This window comes from Neovison vison, chromosome 2 (genome assembly GCF_020171115.1).
Source record: "Neovison vison isolate M4711 chromosome 2, ASM_NN_V1, whole genome shotgun sequence".
NCBI classification, from domain to species: domain Eukaryota; kingdom Metazoa; phylum Chordata; class Mammalia; order Carnivora; family Mustelidae; genus Neogale; species Neogale vison.
The window spans coordinates 184,843,183-184,860,503 of record NC_058092.1 but is presented as its reverse complement, the minus strand read 5'-3'; the positions used below and the strand labels follow the sequence as shown (position 1 = coordinate 184,860,503).

At 56.6% G+C, this 17,321-nt stretch overlaps 1 protein-coding gene across 4 annotated transcripts in view; it reads right to left on the bottom strand.

Annotated features, from left to right (window-relative positions):
* Nucleotides 1-17,321, bottom strand: part of ADAMTS14 (ADAM metallopeptidase with thrombospondin type 1 motif 14) — a 73,635-nt gene that overhangs the window by 18,600 nt on the left and 37,714 nt on the right. For 3 of the 4 annotated variants that reach the window (XM_044239699.1, XM_044239701.1, XM_044239700.1), the window contains exons 5-13: nucleotides 12,765-12,848; nucleotides 11,899-12,046; nucleotides 11,187-11,292; nucleotides 9,277-9,420; nucleotides 8,711-8,843; nucleotides 7,286-7,399; nucleotides 4,898-5,046; nucleotides 2,766-2,941; nucleotides 293-426 (exon numbers count right to left, since the gene is read on the bottom strand). In XM_044239699.1, coding sequence (XP_044095634.1) covers nucleotides 293-426; nucleotides 2,766-2,941; nucleotides 4,898-5,046; nucleotides 7,286-7,399; nucleotides 8,711-8,843; nucleotides 9,277-9,420; nucleotides 11,187-11,292; nucleotides 11,899-12,046; nucleotides 12,765-12,848 — 1,188 coding nt within the window. The remainder of the gene's footprint in view (nucleotides 1-292; nucleotides 427-2,765; nucleotides 2,942-4,897; nucleotides 5,047-7,285; nucleotides 7,400-8,710; nucleotides 8,844-9,276; nucleotides 9,421-11,186; nucleotides 11,293-11,898; nucleotides 12,047-12,764; nucleotides 12,849-17,321) is intronic. The other variant, XM_044239702.1, reaches the window with a different exon arrangement.

The window sequence follows — 17,321 nt, the reverse complement described above, 5'->3', positions numbered from 1 at the left end:
TCCCTCCCGGGTCCCGAGGCCCCACAAGTTGACCAGAGGCCCAAAGGCACTCCTGGACAGGTCTCTGCCACAAACTCGCCATGTGACACGCACAGACCTTATTCCCTTGAATGGGGCTGGGGACATAATCCCTTTTCAGCATCCGGGATTATGCTAAGGACCAAGTGTGTCATGGGTGGGGCAGGTGAGGAGAGGCTGGTCTCCCCAGGGAGCAGGAAGAGGGGCAGGTAGTGCAGCCCTCCAGTCTCCCCAGGGAAGCCAGAAGGTGGGGGGCCCGGAGCAGGACACCTACCACACACTCGCCGCGGGCACAGACGCTATACTGGTCTCTGTAGCTGCAGCGCGTCCCATCGTGGACCACCTGGTTCATGAAGACCACATCCCCTGTGTCTTCTGACCGGCAGATCAGCTCACACTTCTGAGCATCTGTGGAAAGAGACCATGCCGAGTTCCCAGTCATGCTCAGAGAAAGCAGGCTGGCCCAGGAGGACGGCAGCACCTGTCCCAAGCAGGAAGCTCCCTGGCCAGCTCCGGGGCGCTAGGGGGAGCCCTGTGGGTAGAGCTGGGACTTAAAGTCCCTGCATAGTGACCCTGGGCAAATTATCAGACCTCTCTGAGCCTCAGTTCCTTACCCCTGATCAGTAAAATGCCACACAGGACGTTAAAGAAAATCAAGCGATAAAATAATAGTAATAATAATAAACCAATACTTAGTGAATGCTTACTATATGCCAGATGCTTCCAAAACCAAAACCTCCACACACTATTTTCTTTCTTTTTTTTTTTTTTTCTTTGTAAGTAGGCTCCATGCCCAAGGTGGGGATTGAACTCACAATCCTGAGATCAAGAGTCATGTGCTCTACTGATCAAGCCAGCCAGGTGCTCCTACACACTCTGGATATTAAGATTCAAATGTCATTTGTGAATGAACTGATTTAAGTTTTTCAATACCCCAAGGAAGAAAGTTCTAGCATTACAGAGGAGGAAACCAAGGACCAGAGAGGTTAAAAAATTTGCTCAAGGCCACACAGCCACATGCTAAGTAGAAGAGCCAGGATTCTAACCTAAGCAGTCTGACTTGAGTCCCAAACTGAATTCTCCCTATACTTCCCCAGCCGCATGTATGATGGTGTATCTTAACATGTTTGTCAACATTGGGAGGTTGTGTGAAAGTAAGGCAGAACAGTGATCTGGGTTTGCATTTGCCAAATGAAGCTACAGTAAGAGAGGAAAGGAGGTCCTTTCTAATACTAACAACTGATTGTTCTCTTCTCTCTCTGGGCCATTGATGTCCTTAAAAGAAGGTTCCAGAGAACATATAAACATTTGCTTTGTTTCTTAGAAAAAGGGAGGCTGGGGCTTAACTAACTTTCTGGAATTTGTGAAAAGTCCTGGGAAAACCCAAAGTCCAGCTGCCCCAGGGGCCTCGAAGGGGGTTTGTTTGGATCTGAATGGCTCTGCAAGGCTTTCCAAGCAAGCCAGCCCCTCAGCTAAATTTTTAAGGAACCATCTGGCTCCCTCCTCCTGGTCCCTGAGCTCCCAGGATACATCTTGCCCCAGTACCCAGGGCTCAATCCAGAACCATAGCTTCCAATAACACTTCAGATTTCATGCACAAGAGCCAGATTCCTGGTGGGATCTGAGCCAGGGGGAGAGGCATAGGAGACCCTAACCTTCCTGAAGGGTTAGGGACCCTGACCAGTGCGACCCAGGCCGGCAGCCATGAAAGCCCACCGACAGTGTCAAAGGACTGGCAAACTCCCTAGTGTGGGAAGAATTCAAAGCAGAGGGAAAATACTCTCTATCATCATGTTCCAGAGAAATCTGTGCCCTGGTGTGCAATGGACAGGCCTCTAAGTTCCCTTCCAGCATGAAGGCTGTCATTCTAACTATAAGCTGAACTATCAAGGGTCCTGTAATTACTCCTTTAGAACCAGGGCTACAAAGAGGTGGCCTGGGGCTCAGGAGAGGAAAGGCCATTCTAGTAGGTGCCATCTGAGGCCGAGAGCTGCGTGGCGGGGGGTGTCTATCCAGGACCATGGAGAGGCTGGCCGACCGAGAGGACACAGAGGCCCATGAAGGGTCCTTCCAGCCTGAAGGCTCTAAGACGCCTCGAACCGCAGCCCTTCACGGGCATCTCTCTGCCTCTAGGAGAGCCATCAATGGAAAGGTCCAGGCCCTGGCACTTGGTCCCAAAATTCAGCTCCTCTGCATGAGTCCTGGGGCCTGTGTCTATCCCAGAGCAGCCAGGAGGGAGTCCGTATCAGGATCCAGGGACTCTCATTGGCCTGCCTTTCAAATCCTCTTCATTAACTGCTCGAACAGTAGCATGGTCAGTAGAACCTAGAAACACAGTAGGTACTAGGGCAGAGCCTCTAGGGACGGTGGTCACGCAAAGCCAGGGCACCTGCACCCGTAGAGTGCCTTCTTGTACACATACGGACCCATGTCAGGGGCACCAACCCAGCGGCCAACACTGCTGCCGGCCTCAATGACACCTCGGGGGGAAGGGTCCATGGTTCGGGGGGGTTTTCCCTGCCAGAGAACAGTCAGCATAAATGCACAAATCAGGGATGGCTTTAATGAGGACTGCTGGCCCCAAGGCACACAGCACAAGGGCCTGCCTACTGCATGTCCCTTATGGTGCCCCAACTGTCCCTCCACCTCCACTGGCAGCCCCAGGCATGGGAGGCCCCCGCCCCCAGGAAGACAGGGACCCAGCAGACACCCAAGGACACGAGGGGTTTGGGGAGAGGCTCACTCACCGTCCTCAGGCTCGTAGGGGAGCCAGCTGTGCTTGGCGTTCTGGTGGATGTAGTAGGAGTTGCGCTTGGCACACTGCTGGGCCCGGAAGTCCTCATAGGGCCCAGGGCACTCCTCGCTGTTGCATATCTGGTACTGGAACTCGGGCCCTGAACACAGGCGGCCTCCATAGGCTGGGCTGCAGAGGGCACGGGAGGACCGGGTGACCTTGCTGGAAGGCTGCAGAGGGCCAGGCTTCCCACGTGGCCACCGCTGGCGGCTCAGGCTTTGAGAGGAACACTGGAAACTAGAGAGGAACCCCCACGGTGGGGGCTGCTGGGCTCAGAGCCCTCCCAGATTCCCCTTGCCTCACCCTTTGGGCACGTGCCCCCTGTTCCACTGTTGGGGGGCGGGGCATGGTGAGCTGAGAAACGGGGCGGGGACAGGGACAACTGACTCGCCGACCGGCTGGGAAGCAAACCAGTCGTACTCATCTTTGTACTCCCCTTTCAACCATTGCACAGGGCCTGGTACACAGTCGGCACTCAAAGCATGACTCCACAATTCCAGCTCGCACCCGCTTCCGCTTCACCTCATGATAAACTAAGGCGCGGTAGAGAGAGACATGGGTCTGGAACCAGAAGGCTGCGGCTCGATCGAACCCACCCATGCAAATCTCGGCCGGGTCACCCAGCCCTGCTGCACCATGATTTCCTCTTTTTTTTCTTTTTATTTATTTTTTATGATGTTCGGTTAGCCACTGTGTAAGTACATCATTGGTTTTTGGTGTCATGTTCAATGATTCATTAATGACCTACAACACCCAGTGCTCATCACAACACGTGCCCTCCTTAATACCCTCTTTAAAGGTGGGACTGGGGTACAGCTTCTCTTGCCCACCTCCTGGTGTGTCTGTGAAGAATAAATAAGAAAAGGTATTTAAAGCGATCTGTGTTCTCTTCTCTGTTACATGAAAAAGATTGGGTAGAATTAATCGATGCAAAGCCTCCAAGCATAGGCTCCTGGTACAGTGCTCACAGAGCCAGGGGCATCACACGGCTGTGTGCACGCTCAGCATCCCAACTGCCGTTCATTAGCACTTAATCTGGGCTGGGCACAGTGCTGAGACACCCATGTTCTGTCACTTAAGCCTCAGACAATAGAAAGAGTTACAATTCCAGGGGAGTTCGCTAGATGGCAGCTTTGATCCAGGGGATAACCGTCTGTCCTCACAGGAAGGTGGTTTACTCAGAGTGGGCCCCACTGGGTCCTGCTCTGACAACCCGGGCTTTCACACCCCCAACAGGTGGAAGTTACAGGGCCGTTTGTTTGGGCTCGTATTTGTAAAAGGAGAGCGCAGCCAGCGGACATGGGAACAGGCTGCTCCAGGCGGCAGTGAGCCTCCCATCCCTGGAGGTAAACAGCAGAGTACGAAGGACCCCTCCTGAGGATGCGAGGGAAGATGGCCACTACCGAGCCACAGCAGCCAAGGGCACTGCTGTTCTGCGGAGGCTGGATACCCCTGGTTCCTGGAGCCCGCTGACCCACATGCCACCCCCAGCCGGCCCCCGTCTAGGCCATTCTGACCAGAGGGCTTCAGCCTGGGACAGGGAAGGTAGAGCCAGCTAGCACTCAGAAGCTCCAAAAACAATGAGAGGGATCCCCGACAGAGAGAATAAAGGGGGAGACACACGACTGTTCCCCCAGACTCCTGGAACTTGGGGTAGTACGAGGCAGGATTTGATGACAGAAAGACGTAGTTAAGAAAAAATCATGGAAGTTCTGCTTCATGGGGCAAGAAAGCAAACGTGGCTCCTGAGCATTTAGATCAGTGTCTTCTCAAAGCTTAGCCAGAGGATCAAGAGTCCTGACCCAACTCAGAATCTTCCGCACACCGGAGTTTGAGAATCACTGGTTCGGATCAATTCTCAGACGCCACACCTGATGGGAGATGCCAGGCCCGGGTGGAAGGGATCCAGCCCCACCCCCCACCAACATTTTTGGGGTCCCACCAACAGAATACAAACCACCTGCAGGGGTCCTGCTCTCTAGTGTCCTGCCCCCATCCCTCCCCATGTGCCTTCTTCTCCCAGCCCCTCAGCCCTGGGGGGAGAGGGTGTCCCCTGCCCTGCCCACCTCAGCCAAGAGCACTCACGGGGGATTGTTACAGCTCCGGCTGCGGGATCGAACCCCGCCCCCACATGACCGCGAACATGACCCGAACTTGGTCCAGGAGCTCCAGCCTCCATCCTGGCCGTAAGTCTGCTCCAGCGACTTCCAGATGCAGTGACCTTTAAAGCACCACTGGGAGGGAGCAGAGGGAACGAGGTTACCCTGGGGCCATGGCTGCCCAGCCCGTGACGGAGAGTGCCCGACGGTGCACGTGGCACAGCTGGGAGGCACCCAGGTGAGACCAGAGAAAGGGACATTGAAAGCACAATCCTCAGGACTGCATAGAATCCCACCCCTACCATCAGCTGAGTGACCTTCAGCAAAGGGATCCCCTTTCTGAGCCTATCCCTCCACTGTACAGCATGGGTAACAACACCCACCCACAAGGCAGCCGGGAGCCTTCAAGGAGACCATGCCTGGCACACATGGCCCTCCAAAAATGGCAAGCAGTATTATCAAGGAAGATAACCACTCCTAGAGGAAAAAAAGAGCTGATCAGGGATAGAAGACACAATCTTTCCATGCCATCTAGAGTTGATCTTGACTCTATATCTCGAAATCCCTTTGCAAGGACTGCAGGCAGGCATGCTTGTGGGAGGCAAGCCAGCCCCAAAGGGAGGTCTATAAATGCACAAATGGAGGGAGTATATGAATCAAGTCCAAGGGGCCTAGGTTTGAATCCCAGCTCAGTCATTACTAGCTGTGTGGGGCTTTGGCATAACTTCCCCCTTGCTGAGCCTCGGTGTGCTCACCTGCTAAATGGGACTATTCTAACCACTGAAAGCAAGAACACCTATAAAGGCCCTATCTCAGGGCCAGGCACAAAGGTGTGCTCAACCGAAGTGACTCCCTTTCCTTCTCCCACAGGACAACACGTGAGAAAACAGCAAATCTCCCCGGATCTTTTTCAAGAGATAACGGAGCGGTTCTCAGCCTTAGAGTCACCTGGGCAACTTCTAAAACTCCATCCCAGACCAACTGATCAGGATCTCTAGGGGTAGGGATTCTTTTTTAAGATTTTATTTATTTATTTGACAGAGAGAGCAACAGCAAGAGAAGGAACGCAAGCAGGGGGAGTAGGAGAGGGGAGAAGAAGGCTCCCCACTGAGCAGGGGGCCCGATGCAGGGCTTGATCCCAGGACCTGAGATCACAACCTAAGCTGAAGGCAGACACTTAACGAATGAACCACCAGGTGTCCCAAGGGGTCAGGATTTTCTTAAAGATGCAGCAGATACCTCATGTGTGATAAAAATCGCTCAGGTCAAGGATAAAAGTCAGTAAGTTTTCATAACTTACAGCCTTGTACAACTGTCACCGTATCCAGTTCTACAACATTTCCATCACGTAGAGAGCTCTCTCATGCCTATCTGCAGTCTCTCCCTGTCCTGGGGGGTAGGGACTTGGAAAGCTCCCCAGATGGTTCCAATATGCAGCACAAACTGAGAGCCATGGATTAACTGTCATGTGAAATGGTGACAGAAAGACCTGGAACTCTGGAAACCCCCGGAGCAGGTCCACCAAGTCTCCAGGATAAGAGCCCGCAGACATAGAGCCTGCTAGGCCCGTGCAAGGCCGTGGGAAGCCCCATCCATCTGTGAAGGGCAGACCCCAACCACTCCCTGTACTGGGTGGGTGGAGCCTGGCGAAGGTACAGGGCAGAGGGCAGAGGGCAGGCTAGGGAGCAGGTCAGTGGCTTGGCTTCCAGCCGATGCTGAATTGCCTGGAGTCTCTCTCCGCGCCCTGCTTCTGCCCTTGGCTCTCACGCTGACCTCAGAACTACCTGAGGCATGGGAAGGCCACTTGATTGGGGTCAGCAGGACCCAGAGAAGTGCCACAAATGGCCCACGGGCAGCACAGAGATCCGGCTCAGAGCCAGCGAGAGAGCAAAGGTGCTAGGTCAAGGCCCTCAGACCTGGCCACAAGGCCCTCCGGGACAAATGAAGCCCTGACATGCACACACGTTCAAGGGGGGAAACACGCCAGCATGTATGTGAAAGGGGGGGTTCTAGGGCAGGGGAGGCAACACGTGTGTAGGAGAAACAGTGTCGGGGGCCAGGGAGGGCAGGCAGGACACCTGGAATCTTCCCTCACCCCTTCTTTGACTTCCCAAGTTCCTTTGCCTGCCCGCCTCTCCCTCATTCTTCTCATCCGTAAAATGGGAGTAAGCCTTCCTGCTGGAAGGGCTGGAAGAGAATGTCAGGCGACATGTTGGAAGCAGGCGACTGGTATGGGAAGGAGAATGTGAACACAGGAGTTTACAGGCCAGGGGAGGGGGGCTCCATGCACACCTCCTGAGCACACATGCCTGGGGAGGGGGTAGGGCCTCCCAGGGACCCGCACAGTGCTGCCACAGCCCCGGGCCCCAAGTACCTGGCCAGGCGCACACTCGGTCCCGTCCAGGGGGGGCCCCTTCTTTGTCTTGCAGAAGTACGGGTTGTCAGGACGGCTGCACCATAGCTGCTTACAGGGCTCGAAGGTCTGGAACTGCGCGGAAGGGGAGAGCGGCCACCCGCCATACAGGCACTTAGGCTCCAAGCTGTCCGGCAGGCGGCCAAGGGGAGTAACAGAGAGGGGAGGGCTGTGGGGGGACACTGGGGCCAAAATATGGCCAGGGAGGCAGGAGGGTCCACGCCCCCAAACTGGACCCCACTCCCATGGCCTCCAGAGACCCCTCCTCTCTCCGCCGTAGTGCCAAAACGGGGCAGGCCACACAGCCCATAATTCCCTGGTTGCCTCCCCGGGCCTCCCTCCCCGCTTTTGCAGAAGCCACCGTGCCACTGGGCAGGGACTAGGGTTTGAGGCTCTGGAACGCTTGGGCCTGCCAAGCCCCATGAAGCCAGTGCACGTTGGGGTTTCAAGGGGCTTCCGGTCTAGCCCAGAGCCCTAGGCACCCAGGCACAGCCAAGACTCCCACCCACTCCGGTCTGGTCTCACCAGGCTGTGCCAGATGTTGGTGATCTCCTGTTTCATGCTGTCCAGGAGACCCCCTGGGTCTCTGGCCAGCCAGAGCAGTGTCCTACAGATACAGCTCTTCCAAGCCCTGAAATCTCACATCCCAGGCTTTCTCCCCGCCCAGCTCAGAGACCCTGTGTCCCCATGTGGCCTGAGCAATAGGAAGGTGACCATACTCTATGACTCCGGGTCCTGCAAGAGTCCTGGCCAGTGGCTGTTTGATTCTCCCCAGGGGACTCCCCAGGGACAGGCTCCCCCTGCCCTGTCCTGCAGGTTAAGGAAAGGCTATGCTCCCTTGTATCAATCTCCTAAACATGAGGTGGGGAGGGGGAGCATGCAACTGACCCTCTGGAGAGAGATTATGTGGGGACACAGGAGATTTGCACTAGGGTGACAAATTGGCCCAAAACATCCTATCAAATCCCTAGAAGGTAATGGAGGCAGCTAGTCCTCCAGCAGGTCAGAGCCCAGCGCCTGATCTGACAGAGGGACTGTGCTACAGATGTGCTCCCCAGGAACCCAACCAGCCAGGACCCTATCAGCCACTTGCTCTCTCTGTTCTACCCTGTCCCATTTTTCCCAGGACTAAAGCATCCTCTAGCAACAGCACATACCCACCTCCAAAGGTAGGACTGGGTGGGGCAGGTATGTGGCAGAAGAAGGCAGAACTGGGCCCTGATCCCCCTGCACCCCCCCCCCACCGTGGCAGGTAGCACCAAGCCTATGGGCCCATCACTAGGCCACCTGGCCAGCTGGGAGGAAGGTGCCCTGTGGAGGCCCAGTCAGGGTCACTGGAGGACAAGGCCTGGGCACTCCAGCAGGCAGAGGCCGGCAGGAACTCACCGCAGAACAGGTGTGGTATCCAGAGCCAAAGTCAAAGCGGCATTGCTCGTCCATTGAGTAGTCGACACCTGGCAGGTCCTGGGGCCGGGGCCAGGTGGGCACAAATGGGTCATCGAGGAGGCAGTCGTAGGAGCTGCCAGTGGAGACAAGGAGGTGAGGGCTTTAAGGAGCAAAGACGACCTGCAGAAACAGGCCCCTGCTGCCCTGTGCTAGGCGCTATGTCTTCCTGGGAGGAAGGGCCGGTTCCTGGGCAATCAGAGGGCTCACTGCATGGAGGGAAGGAAAGGCAGCCCTTCCCACATTACTCAGGACCCTGGCCAGCTGCCGCATGAGGTTAGTGACAGCATCCTGGCCCACACTGGCCCCACCTGGCCTTGAGCTCCTGGATCTAAAGCTTGTCCTTGGCCTCAACGTCCCTGGAGGCCCAGGAGCTGAGCAGCAAGCCTGGAAATCCAGCACACGTGTCAGGGTCAGGATGGTACTGAGACAGAGATGCTGGGAGCAGGGGGAGGTGAGGTGGCAAGCTGCAAGCTCCCGTCCCCAGCCAGGAGGTGGCGGTGACCTACGGGAGGTAGCGGCTGAGTTCCACTTTGCTGCAGCGGGACCAGTGGAAGCGGTGGAAGGCAGCCTGCACCAGGGGTGCCATGACGCTGCCCAGGCTGGTCTCGTCGGCACAGCCGTTCCCCTGGCCGTCATGCTCCATGCCGAGCCTGGAGGGCGAGGGTGGGGTACAGAAGGGAGCCCCGAGTCACACCAGGGCACTTCACACCTGTGAAGACAGGCAGGCGGGCCAGCAATAGGACAGCATGCCCTGGCCAGGCTTCAGACTGTTCCTCCTGGCCTCAGTTTCCCCACCGTGCAGAGGCAAGGACCACCCCTCTGGATGGAAGCTGAAGCCTCATCCTGCTCCCCAATGGGGCTGGGCTCATTTTGCCTTCCTGCATTCTCCTCAAACTCCAGCCATATCCTCATGGTTTCTGAGGCCAGCTCAAGCCCCACTCCTACAGGGCACATGCTCCCTGGCCACCCTGCCCAAGGGTCGACCTTCCACAGCAGAAGCCAGCTGTCCTGCCACTAGCAACTCGCATGCCCTCCACATCTCCCCACCAGACCCAAGGTGTGCAAGGTGCAAAGACCAGGTCTCACTCATTTGGTTCAGTTCAACCTCATTTCCTGAGTGTCTCCACACCGTCTCTTAAGCTTTTCCAAGACCCCAGAGTACAGAGCACAGAGCTTTATACATGGTATGCACCTACCATAGTGATAGTTTAAATTGTAAAGTCTGGTTTTTATCACTACTATTGAATGCCAAAGCCCAGAGGCTCTAAATTCTCAAATACTCCCAGGTGGTGGCGTCTGGCCTTAACTACCAGACAGACACATGGACTACTAAGGCTGTCCTTGTCTCTCCACAGGGAGAGGCTCTGCTCCATGAAGATTGGACCACCCCCCACACCTCCCACACACAGGAGGACAAACTCCCAGCTCTAAAATATGTGGACCCATGGGCTTCCAGGGCATAAGGGGACCCTGAGGATTCCTGTGTGTCAGCCTCCACACGGGAGAGGAGGAAGCTGGGGCCTCAGTGGGGGTGGAGCTGGCATGGAGTCCCCACTGGCCTCCTGGGCTGACAGGGTTGGCATGGAGAGGGGGGTGGGAGATAGCAGGGGGCAGACCCTCTCCGGGATGGCCCAGCACCCCCCTTCTGCCCAGGTCCTTCCCCCAGCAGGAAAGAGCCCTCACTCCACATGCGTGCGCTACAGAAGGCCCGGGGTGCATCCCACAGTTTTGCCCAGCGGGCAGACGAGGCCAGGAGGCACGACTACGCAGGTGCACGTTCCCAAAGGAAAACCTGGATGACACTGGCGGATTTGCTTTCTCCCAGAATGGAGCTTCTCTGTCCTATTCTCCACGGCAATCCAGTCCTACCACAGGGCCTGGCGCACAGTGCGTGCTCGAGAAATACTGGTTGAAGGCATGAATGGCTATGCTCTAAACAAAAGCCAGGTCCAAAGACCAAGAGTGCCAGCTGCCAGCCTGGCCCGGGGCCGGAGGCTCTGAGTGCCTGTTTATGACGGGTTCAGGCGAGCCCTGCAGTGTGTGTGGAGCAGCAGTGTGGGCCAGGACAGCTGTCAGAAGGGCCTCGAGTTATGGATGGGAGAGTGATGGAGACCATCCAGAGAACAGACCGCTGCCTAGGATGGGACACGGCGTCGACCTGCCCAAAGGTGGGGCCACATCTGGTTTCCCATGGCCCTGGGATTTGAGGGCCAGTCCCAAGGCAGGCCCAGAATCGCCATCTGGGCCCCCAGGTCCCCGGCCATCACAGCTGGGCCTCAACACATGGGCATCTTCCCTGGCCTCTCCCAGGACCCTGGGACAGCAGCCCCATCTGAGATTAAGCCACCCACCCCCACAGAACTCCTCGGTGCTCACGGCGCAGCCCGCCTGCCCAGTGCCGCTTACGCACACTTACACGTGGCCAGTCTCATGGGCCACCACGAAGGCTGAGGAGAAGCCGTCCTCGTGGTTAAGGGTACAGCTTCTCAGGGGGTGGCACATGCCGGTGACAGGCGCATACCCTGCCGGGGAGAGGGAGAGGGGGCAAAGGGAAGTCACAGGAAAGCGAGTCAGGACTCAGCGAGATCTGGGCCCAGCCAGCCACTATAGAGACATGTGACGTGGTCGCTGCCAAAGAATGCCTAGAGGATGAAAGATCTTTGCAAAGTCCATCCCCTCCCCCCACATCATAATGCTCCCTCATCATGAAGCTCTACAGCTCCCCTGCAGCTTCCAGGCCTCTGTTATCCCCTCCTCTGATCAAGGCAGTGAGATTTCCAGATGCCCCAAGCCTGCACACAGCCGACTTCCACGCTTCCAGTCTAGCCCAGAGCCCTAGGCATTGAGGCCAGTCAGTTGGTCAGTCAACAAACACATGCGGCTGAGCCACCAGCAGGCTCAGCCAAAACCGCAGGGACCAGAATGGGGACCCATCCACTTCCCTGATCTCCAGGAAACCACTTCAAGCTTACCCACCTGTCCGGCCAGGTCCTATCTCCAGAGCCCCAGGACTCTCTCTGTCGACAGGGAGCCTGGCCCCACCTTGGGGTGGCTCCAGAGAGCCCGGCCCCAGGCCTCCGCCCTACGGCTGCACACACCCGGCCACAGCTAATACCGCACCTACGTACCTGAGGGCCCGAAGTCCTGCCGGGTGAGGAAGACCACGTGGTCGTGGTGCTCCGAGTGGCTGGGGTCCCGGCGCTGCTGAGTGTGCGCCCAGCGACACACCTGCTCCAGGCTGCGAGACGGGTTCCCACGCTCTATCAGGCTCAGAGACTACAGGGGCCAAGAGCGTCAGCAGAGGGGTGATCGCCGTAGCCCCCAGAATGCAGGGGGCACCCGTCGCTCCCTCCCACCGGTAGAGGACACTGAGGCCCAGAGGACCGCAGAGCGGGTTCCTGGTCACCAGGAGCCCCAACTCCAGCCGCTGGCGCACAGCCCTCCCACTTCAGGCCCTGCGCTGGGCCACCTGTCCACCAAGAACTCAACACACATGCTCTCTCATCCCTCAACCGGCTCGCAAGACAGGTGTTGGGCTGAGCACTTCTTCCAGACTTTACGTTCACGGTCTCATTTTATCCTCACCACAGCCCCCTGGAGGAAAGTTCTGTTGCTACCCCCTGTCCGGGGGAGAATGAGAGAGTCTAAGACTGCAGAGCCCAGGGCCCCAGCGATCAACCAGAGCAGACCCTGTCTCGGTCACTGCCCCGCTCTGAGCCCATCTCCACATCGATTCCTCGGGGAGAGGGCTCTCCAGCTGTGAGGCTGTAGGACTGTCCATTTAGGAGTTTGGAGGGAATCCCTCAATCCCCATGTAACACCCCCAAATGCCCCTGCTTCCGAAGCCCCAGTTCTAATGGTTTCAAGGGTTCTGATTCTGAAAACAAAATGCTTCCTAGACGCTGACCAACGCCACCCACCCCACAGCCAGGCCGATGCACCGGCCCCACACCTCTTCTCCCCCAAGACCCCGACTGTTGGCAGGGGGGCTTACCTGTCGGTAGCCAACCATGATCAAGCGGACCAGCGCGATGTTTATGTGGGCTCCCAGGGACTCATCGTGGTAAATCTCATCCACCTGTCAGAAGAAGCGAGCGGGTAATTTGAGGGGAAGCAAGCGTGGGTTAAGAGCCGACCACAGAGCTGGTCCTGAGCCGGGTACCTGACCCACGCCATCCTAACCCATCCTCACCACGGCCTTCACAGCAGCATTCTTAGCCCTACTGTACTGATGGAGAAACTGAGGCAGAGAGAGGCAAAATGGCCTTCCCCAGGACACACAGCTAAGGAGCAGCAGCTGGGATTCAGATCCCGGCCCTCCTGGTTCCACCTGGGCACTCTCTCCGTGAAGCCAGTGTGAGGGGGCCCCAGGTCTCACTCAGCCCTCTGAAAAACACTCATCTTTCCACAGCTGGGAAGGGTCCTTCCACAAATGTCACCTGGGCCAGGTTGCTCATCCTCACAGGCCAGTGTACCCCTCTAGTCGCCACTGGAGTCGTCTGTTCTGCAGGGCCCGAGGAACTTTTCCAGAGCAGATCCAAGGGAAACTCTTGGAAATGCAGAGTCTCAGGCCCGCCTCCCAAGTCAGAGCCTGTGATACAACCACAATTCCCAGGGATTCTCAGCCACGTTCAAGTCGAGGAGCACGGCATCGGGAAACTCCCTTCTCCCACAGCCCCAAGGAGCCGTGGGGCCGTGCCAGGCACTGTCTACCAAAGAGTGCCGTCCCTCCCACTCCCCTAATCAGGACACCCCCAATACAGTGTCCACGACAGATGGACAAGCCTCAGCCTGTCCACCCCCAAGGACAGGAAGCCCCCTCTCTCCTGAAGGTCCATCTCCTGAGGATGCCCCTTGAACAATTCCAGCTATTTTGTTTTAACATTTCTTTCTGAAGACACTTTGCCCTATGAACTTTGAAAAGTACAAAAATGGTGAAAGAAAATCAACCATCGGCCAGATAGACTGAGGATAACCACAGTTATCGCACTTCCCGCCATGTGCACGTGTGTGTGTTTGTGCACATATGTACGTGCGCACGCGTGGGCTCATTTTACAAAATCGTAATCATCCTGAATATACTGCTTATATGTCGCTTCTTTCATGAAACATTATTCCGCATATCTAAAAGCATCATCCCCGATGTCTGTGTGTGATGGGCCACGACTTACGGAACTGATCGCCTCGTTAGACACAACCCCAGGAGGAGGAGTGACTCGCTCATAAAGTCAGTGTCGGCACACAGCACTGGTAAAGCAATGCAGCTACTGGGGCCAGAGTCCTGGGTTCAAATCCTACCTCTGCCCTGGACGCTGGGAGACTCAGGGCACATCAGGCAACTTCTTAGGACTTGTTTCTGTTTCTGTAGAGCGGGGATCCTAATGGCCGACCTAGGGTTGGCACATGGACCTCTCATGCCAACAACACATCTGGGAACAATGAGTGGGCCACACACAGAGAGAGGCAGAAGTGGGTCCCAGCCTTTGACTCCTGCCTGCACGTCTTCCCAGGAGCTGGAGGGCGTTTCATATGTGGCCCTGTTCTCCCCACTTCTGCCCATGAGCAAAGGAACCAGCCTACAACCCACAAAGGGACTGCTGTCTGCCCAATGGAGAGGAACGGCGCTGCCAAGCCTGTATGTGAGAGTCCCGCAGGGAGGGGAAAGCCAGGAGGCGATGGGAGGCCTGTTCCAGGGTCAGCCAAAGACAGAGCAGGTCTCTGGCAGCCGAAGCCGGGTGTGCCACACAGCACCCCCACCGCTCCCCCAGAACGGGAAGCTGCCCCAACTCGGGAGCATGGGGACCTCAGAGCAGGCTGTGTCCGGCTTCCTTCCACCGGGGCCTAGCTGGCACCCATGACTGGACCCAACTGAGAACAAACACCAGTGCCTGCAGGGGAACACAGCCCCCACCCACCCCGACACCCCAGCATAGGGAATGCTGGAAAATCCACTGGGCAGCAGTGCTCCCTTCTACCCTCCTCCACTCCCCAGCACACATCTCAGGGGCAGAGTGTCCAAATGCAGAAAGAGACGACGTCCTTCTCAACCTACGTGCCCCTGACTTACCCTAGGAGAACTGTGTGGTGGAGGGGGGATCCATGGAGGGGAGAGGCCATCGGCCACACATACAGTTTCTCCCTATCAGAATTCCAACCTAAGAATTATTTGCTCTTCTGCTGAAATCATCCTCAACCTGCCGCAGGACAACTCTTACCCAAACCTTCACATCTCAGCCCCTCCAACTCAGAACATGGCTTTTCTCCTACATGGGGTGCAGTCAGCATCTCAGACCCCCTGACATGCCCTGTAAGCACGCACACCAAAGACGCATCTGCGCCCCACATGGACACATGTAAACCCACGGTTGCCCCGGGACTGGAAAAGAGAGCAGTCCCTGGAATGCTTGGGTGGAGGCATCTGTAAGGCCTCTGGGCATTTGGAAATTCTCAGGGCCATTGTCTTCCAGCTCCGTCTGGCTCCAAAGAGGGCCAGGCAGATCCCTGCCAGGATCTGGCCATATCCTTCACAGCTGTCCCCACACTTGACAGGACAAACCCACCTATCAAAGCCTCCAGTGACTTCTGCTCCTGTGACTGGCATCTCCAGCGCAGGACACAGGGAGGTCCTCACGTGCAAATGGGGAGGAGGCTGCCACCTCTCTGAAAGGGAGGTAGAATCAGAGCCCGAGTGTCCAACACTGGTGGAGACTGAGTGGGGCCTCATGATGCCACCTCCCACTCCGGGGTAACTGGCCTAAATGCAATACTGAGCGAGCAGAAAGGGACAGAGACAAGGTCTCTCCATCCAGAAAGACCTTGCTTGGCACAGCACAGCACTCTGAAATAATGTTTCAGGTGACGGGTGGACTCAGATCCCAGGAGTTGGGAGAAAAGGAGATGGGGTATACATGGGCTGGAGGGGTGGGGAGGGCTTGCTGGAGAACCCATAAAGGGCCTCGCCCAAGAAGGCTGTGGCCCTTTGGAGAAGATGGGCGAAAGTTTGGTACAGGAGAGAAAAGCAGGAATCCTATGGAGCCAGCAAGAGAGCCCTGAGGCCAGTGGTGATCAAGAAAGCTGAGACCAGGGGCGCCTGGGTGGCTCAGTGGTTTAAGCCTCTGCCTTCGGCTCAGGTCATGATCAGAGGGTCCTGAGATCGAGCCCCACGTCGGGCTCTCTGCTCAGCAGGGAGCCTGCTTCCCCCTTCTCTCTCTCTGCCTGCCTCTCTGCCTACTTGTGATCTCTCTCTATCAAATAAATAAATAATCATTTAAAAAAAAAAAAAAGAAAGAAAGAAAGCTGAGGCCAGCCCCACCCGGGATGGAGAATTTCTTCCCAGCTCATGCTGGCACACTTTCGGCAATGCATGCGCTAGCCCTTTGGAAAATTCTGGGTGCCATGGGCCCCATTCAGCCTCCCCCACTGGTCTCAAGTCTCTCTTTGAAGTCCCACTGACCATACCCGGTCTCTTCCTGGGGCGAGACGGTGGCCATGGTCTCTGGGGGCCAATCCTCCGTGCTCACGTCAGTCAGACAAAACCTTCCGGGCGCCAAGAAGAGAGAGGACGGGCCACTTGCCAAGGAAGGGCCATCTGGTTAGGAGTAGGTTTTCAACAACGACAAGGGGAGACGCTGAAGTAATACCGTCAAAGCACCAAAATAAAAGAACCCGCCCGCCCATGGTCCTGGGCGCCGGAAACCAGCTTTTAAGAACCGTGATGAAAGAAGACATTATCAAGGAAACAGAAGCCGAGACAGTTACACAGACCCCATTGAGGGGTCTGCAGCAAAGGAAGATGGAAAGCGATCTCCAAAAGGTGGCCTAAGGCACAAGAATGGACAAATAGCTCTGAAGGGGGTAAAGAAGCACAGTTCAGCCACGAACGATAGTCTAGTCTTTTCTCACAGTACATAAGGGTGCTGAAAATAAAGTCATTCTATTTTACAAAAAAAAAAAAAAGAAAAAAAGGTGGGGTTAGCCCTGCCATTCCACATCCCCTGGTCTGGTCCGTCTCTGGGGCCCTGGGGCCCTGGTGCACTCATTTGCACACACCCTGATCAGCCCCAGCCCTTGAGCAGGACCTTAGGGCTTGGATTCAGCTGATGCTATCCTGACCACTTGCACAGGCCGAGAAGGCGGCTGGACGGGGCTGCCATGTCCACCCAGAACCACAGAAGCCGCCTGGCACGTGGGTCCCAGCCACAGCCGTGAGCCAGTGGCTGCTGGGACCACAGCCAGGGGAGGCACAGCTACCTGAGAGGCCTAGGACCGCTGGCTCACACCCACCGGCGGCTCCCTGACAGGCTCTGGTCTGGCCAGGCGATCAAGAACTGGCTCTGTCAGCCTCTGCCCTCCACGGACAGCTGCCTCCCAAATGCCAGCGGTCAGGCCAGCATGCCAGCTCTGGGAAGACCGGGAATCGCTGCCCCTGGTGGTGGGCCCCAGTGTGACAGCAGCCAGACACCCACCGGGCAAAAAAGAACCCTGTGTCTGATCTCCTTGCTTCCCTACCTCAGCCAAGTTCAACGTCATCTGCCAAGAGCCCCGGGTTAGG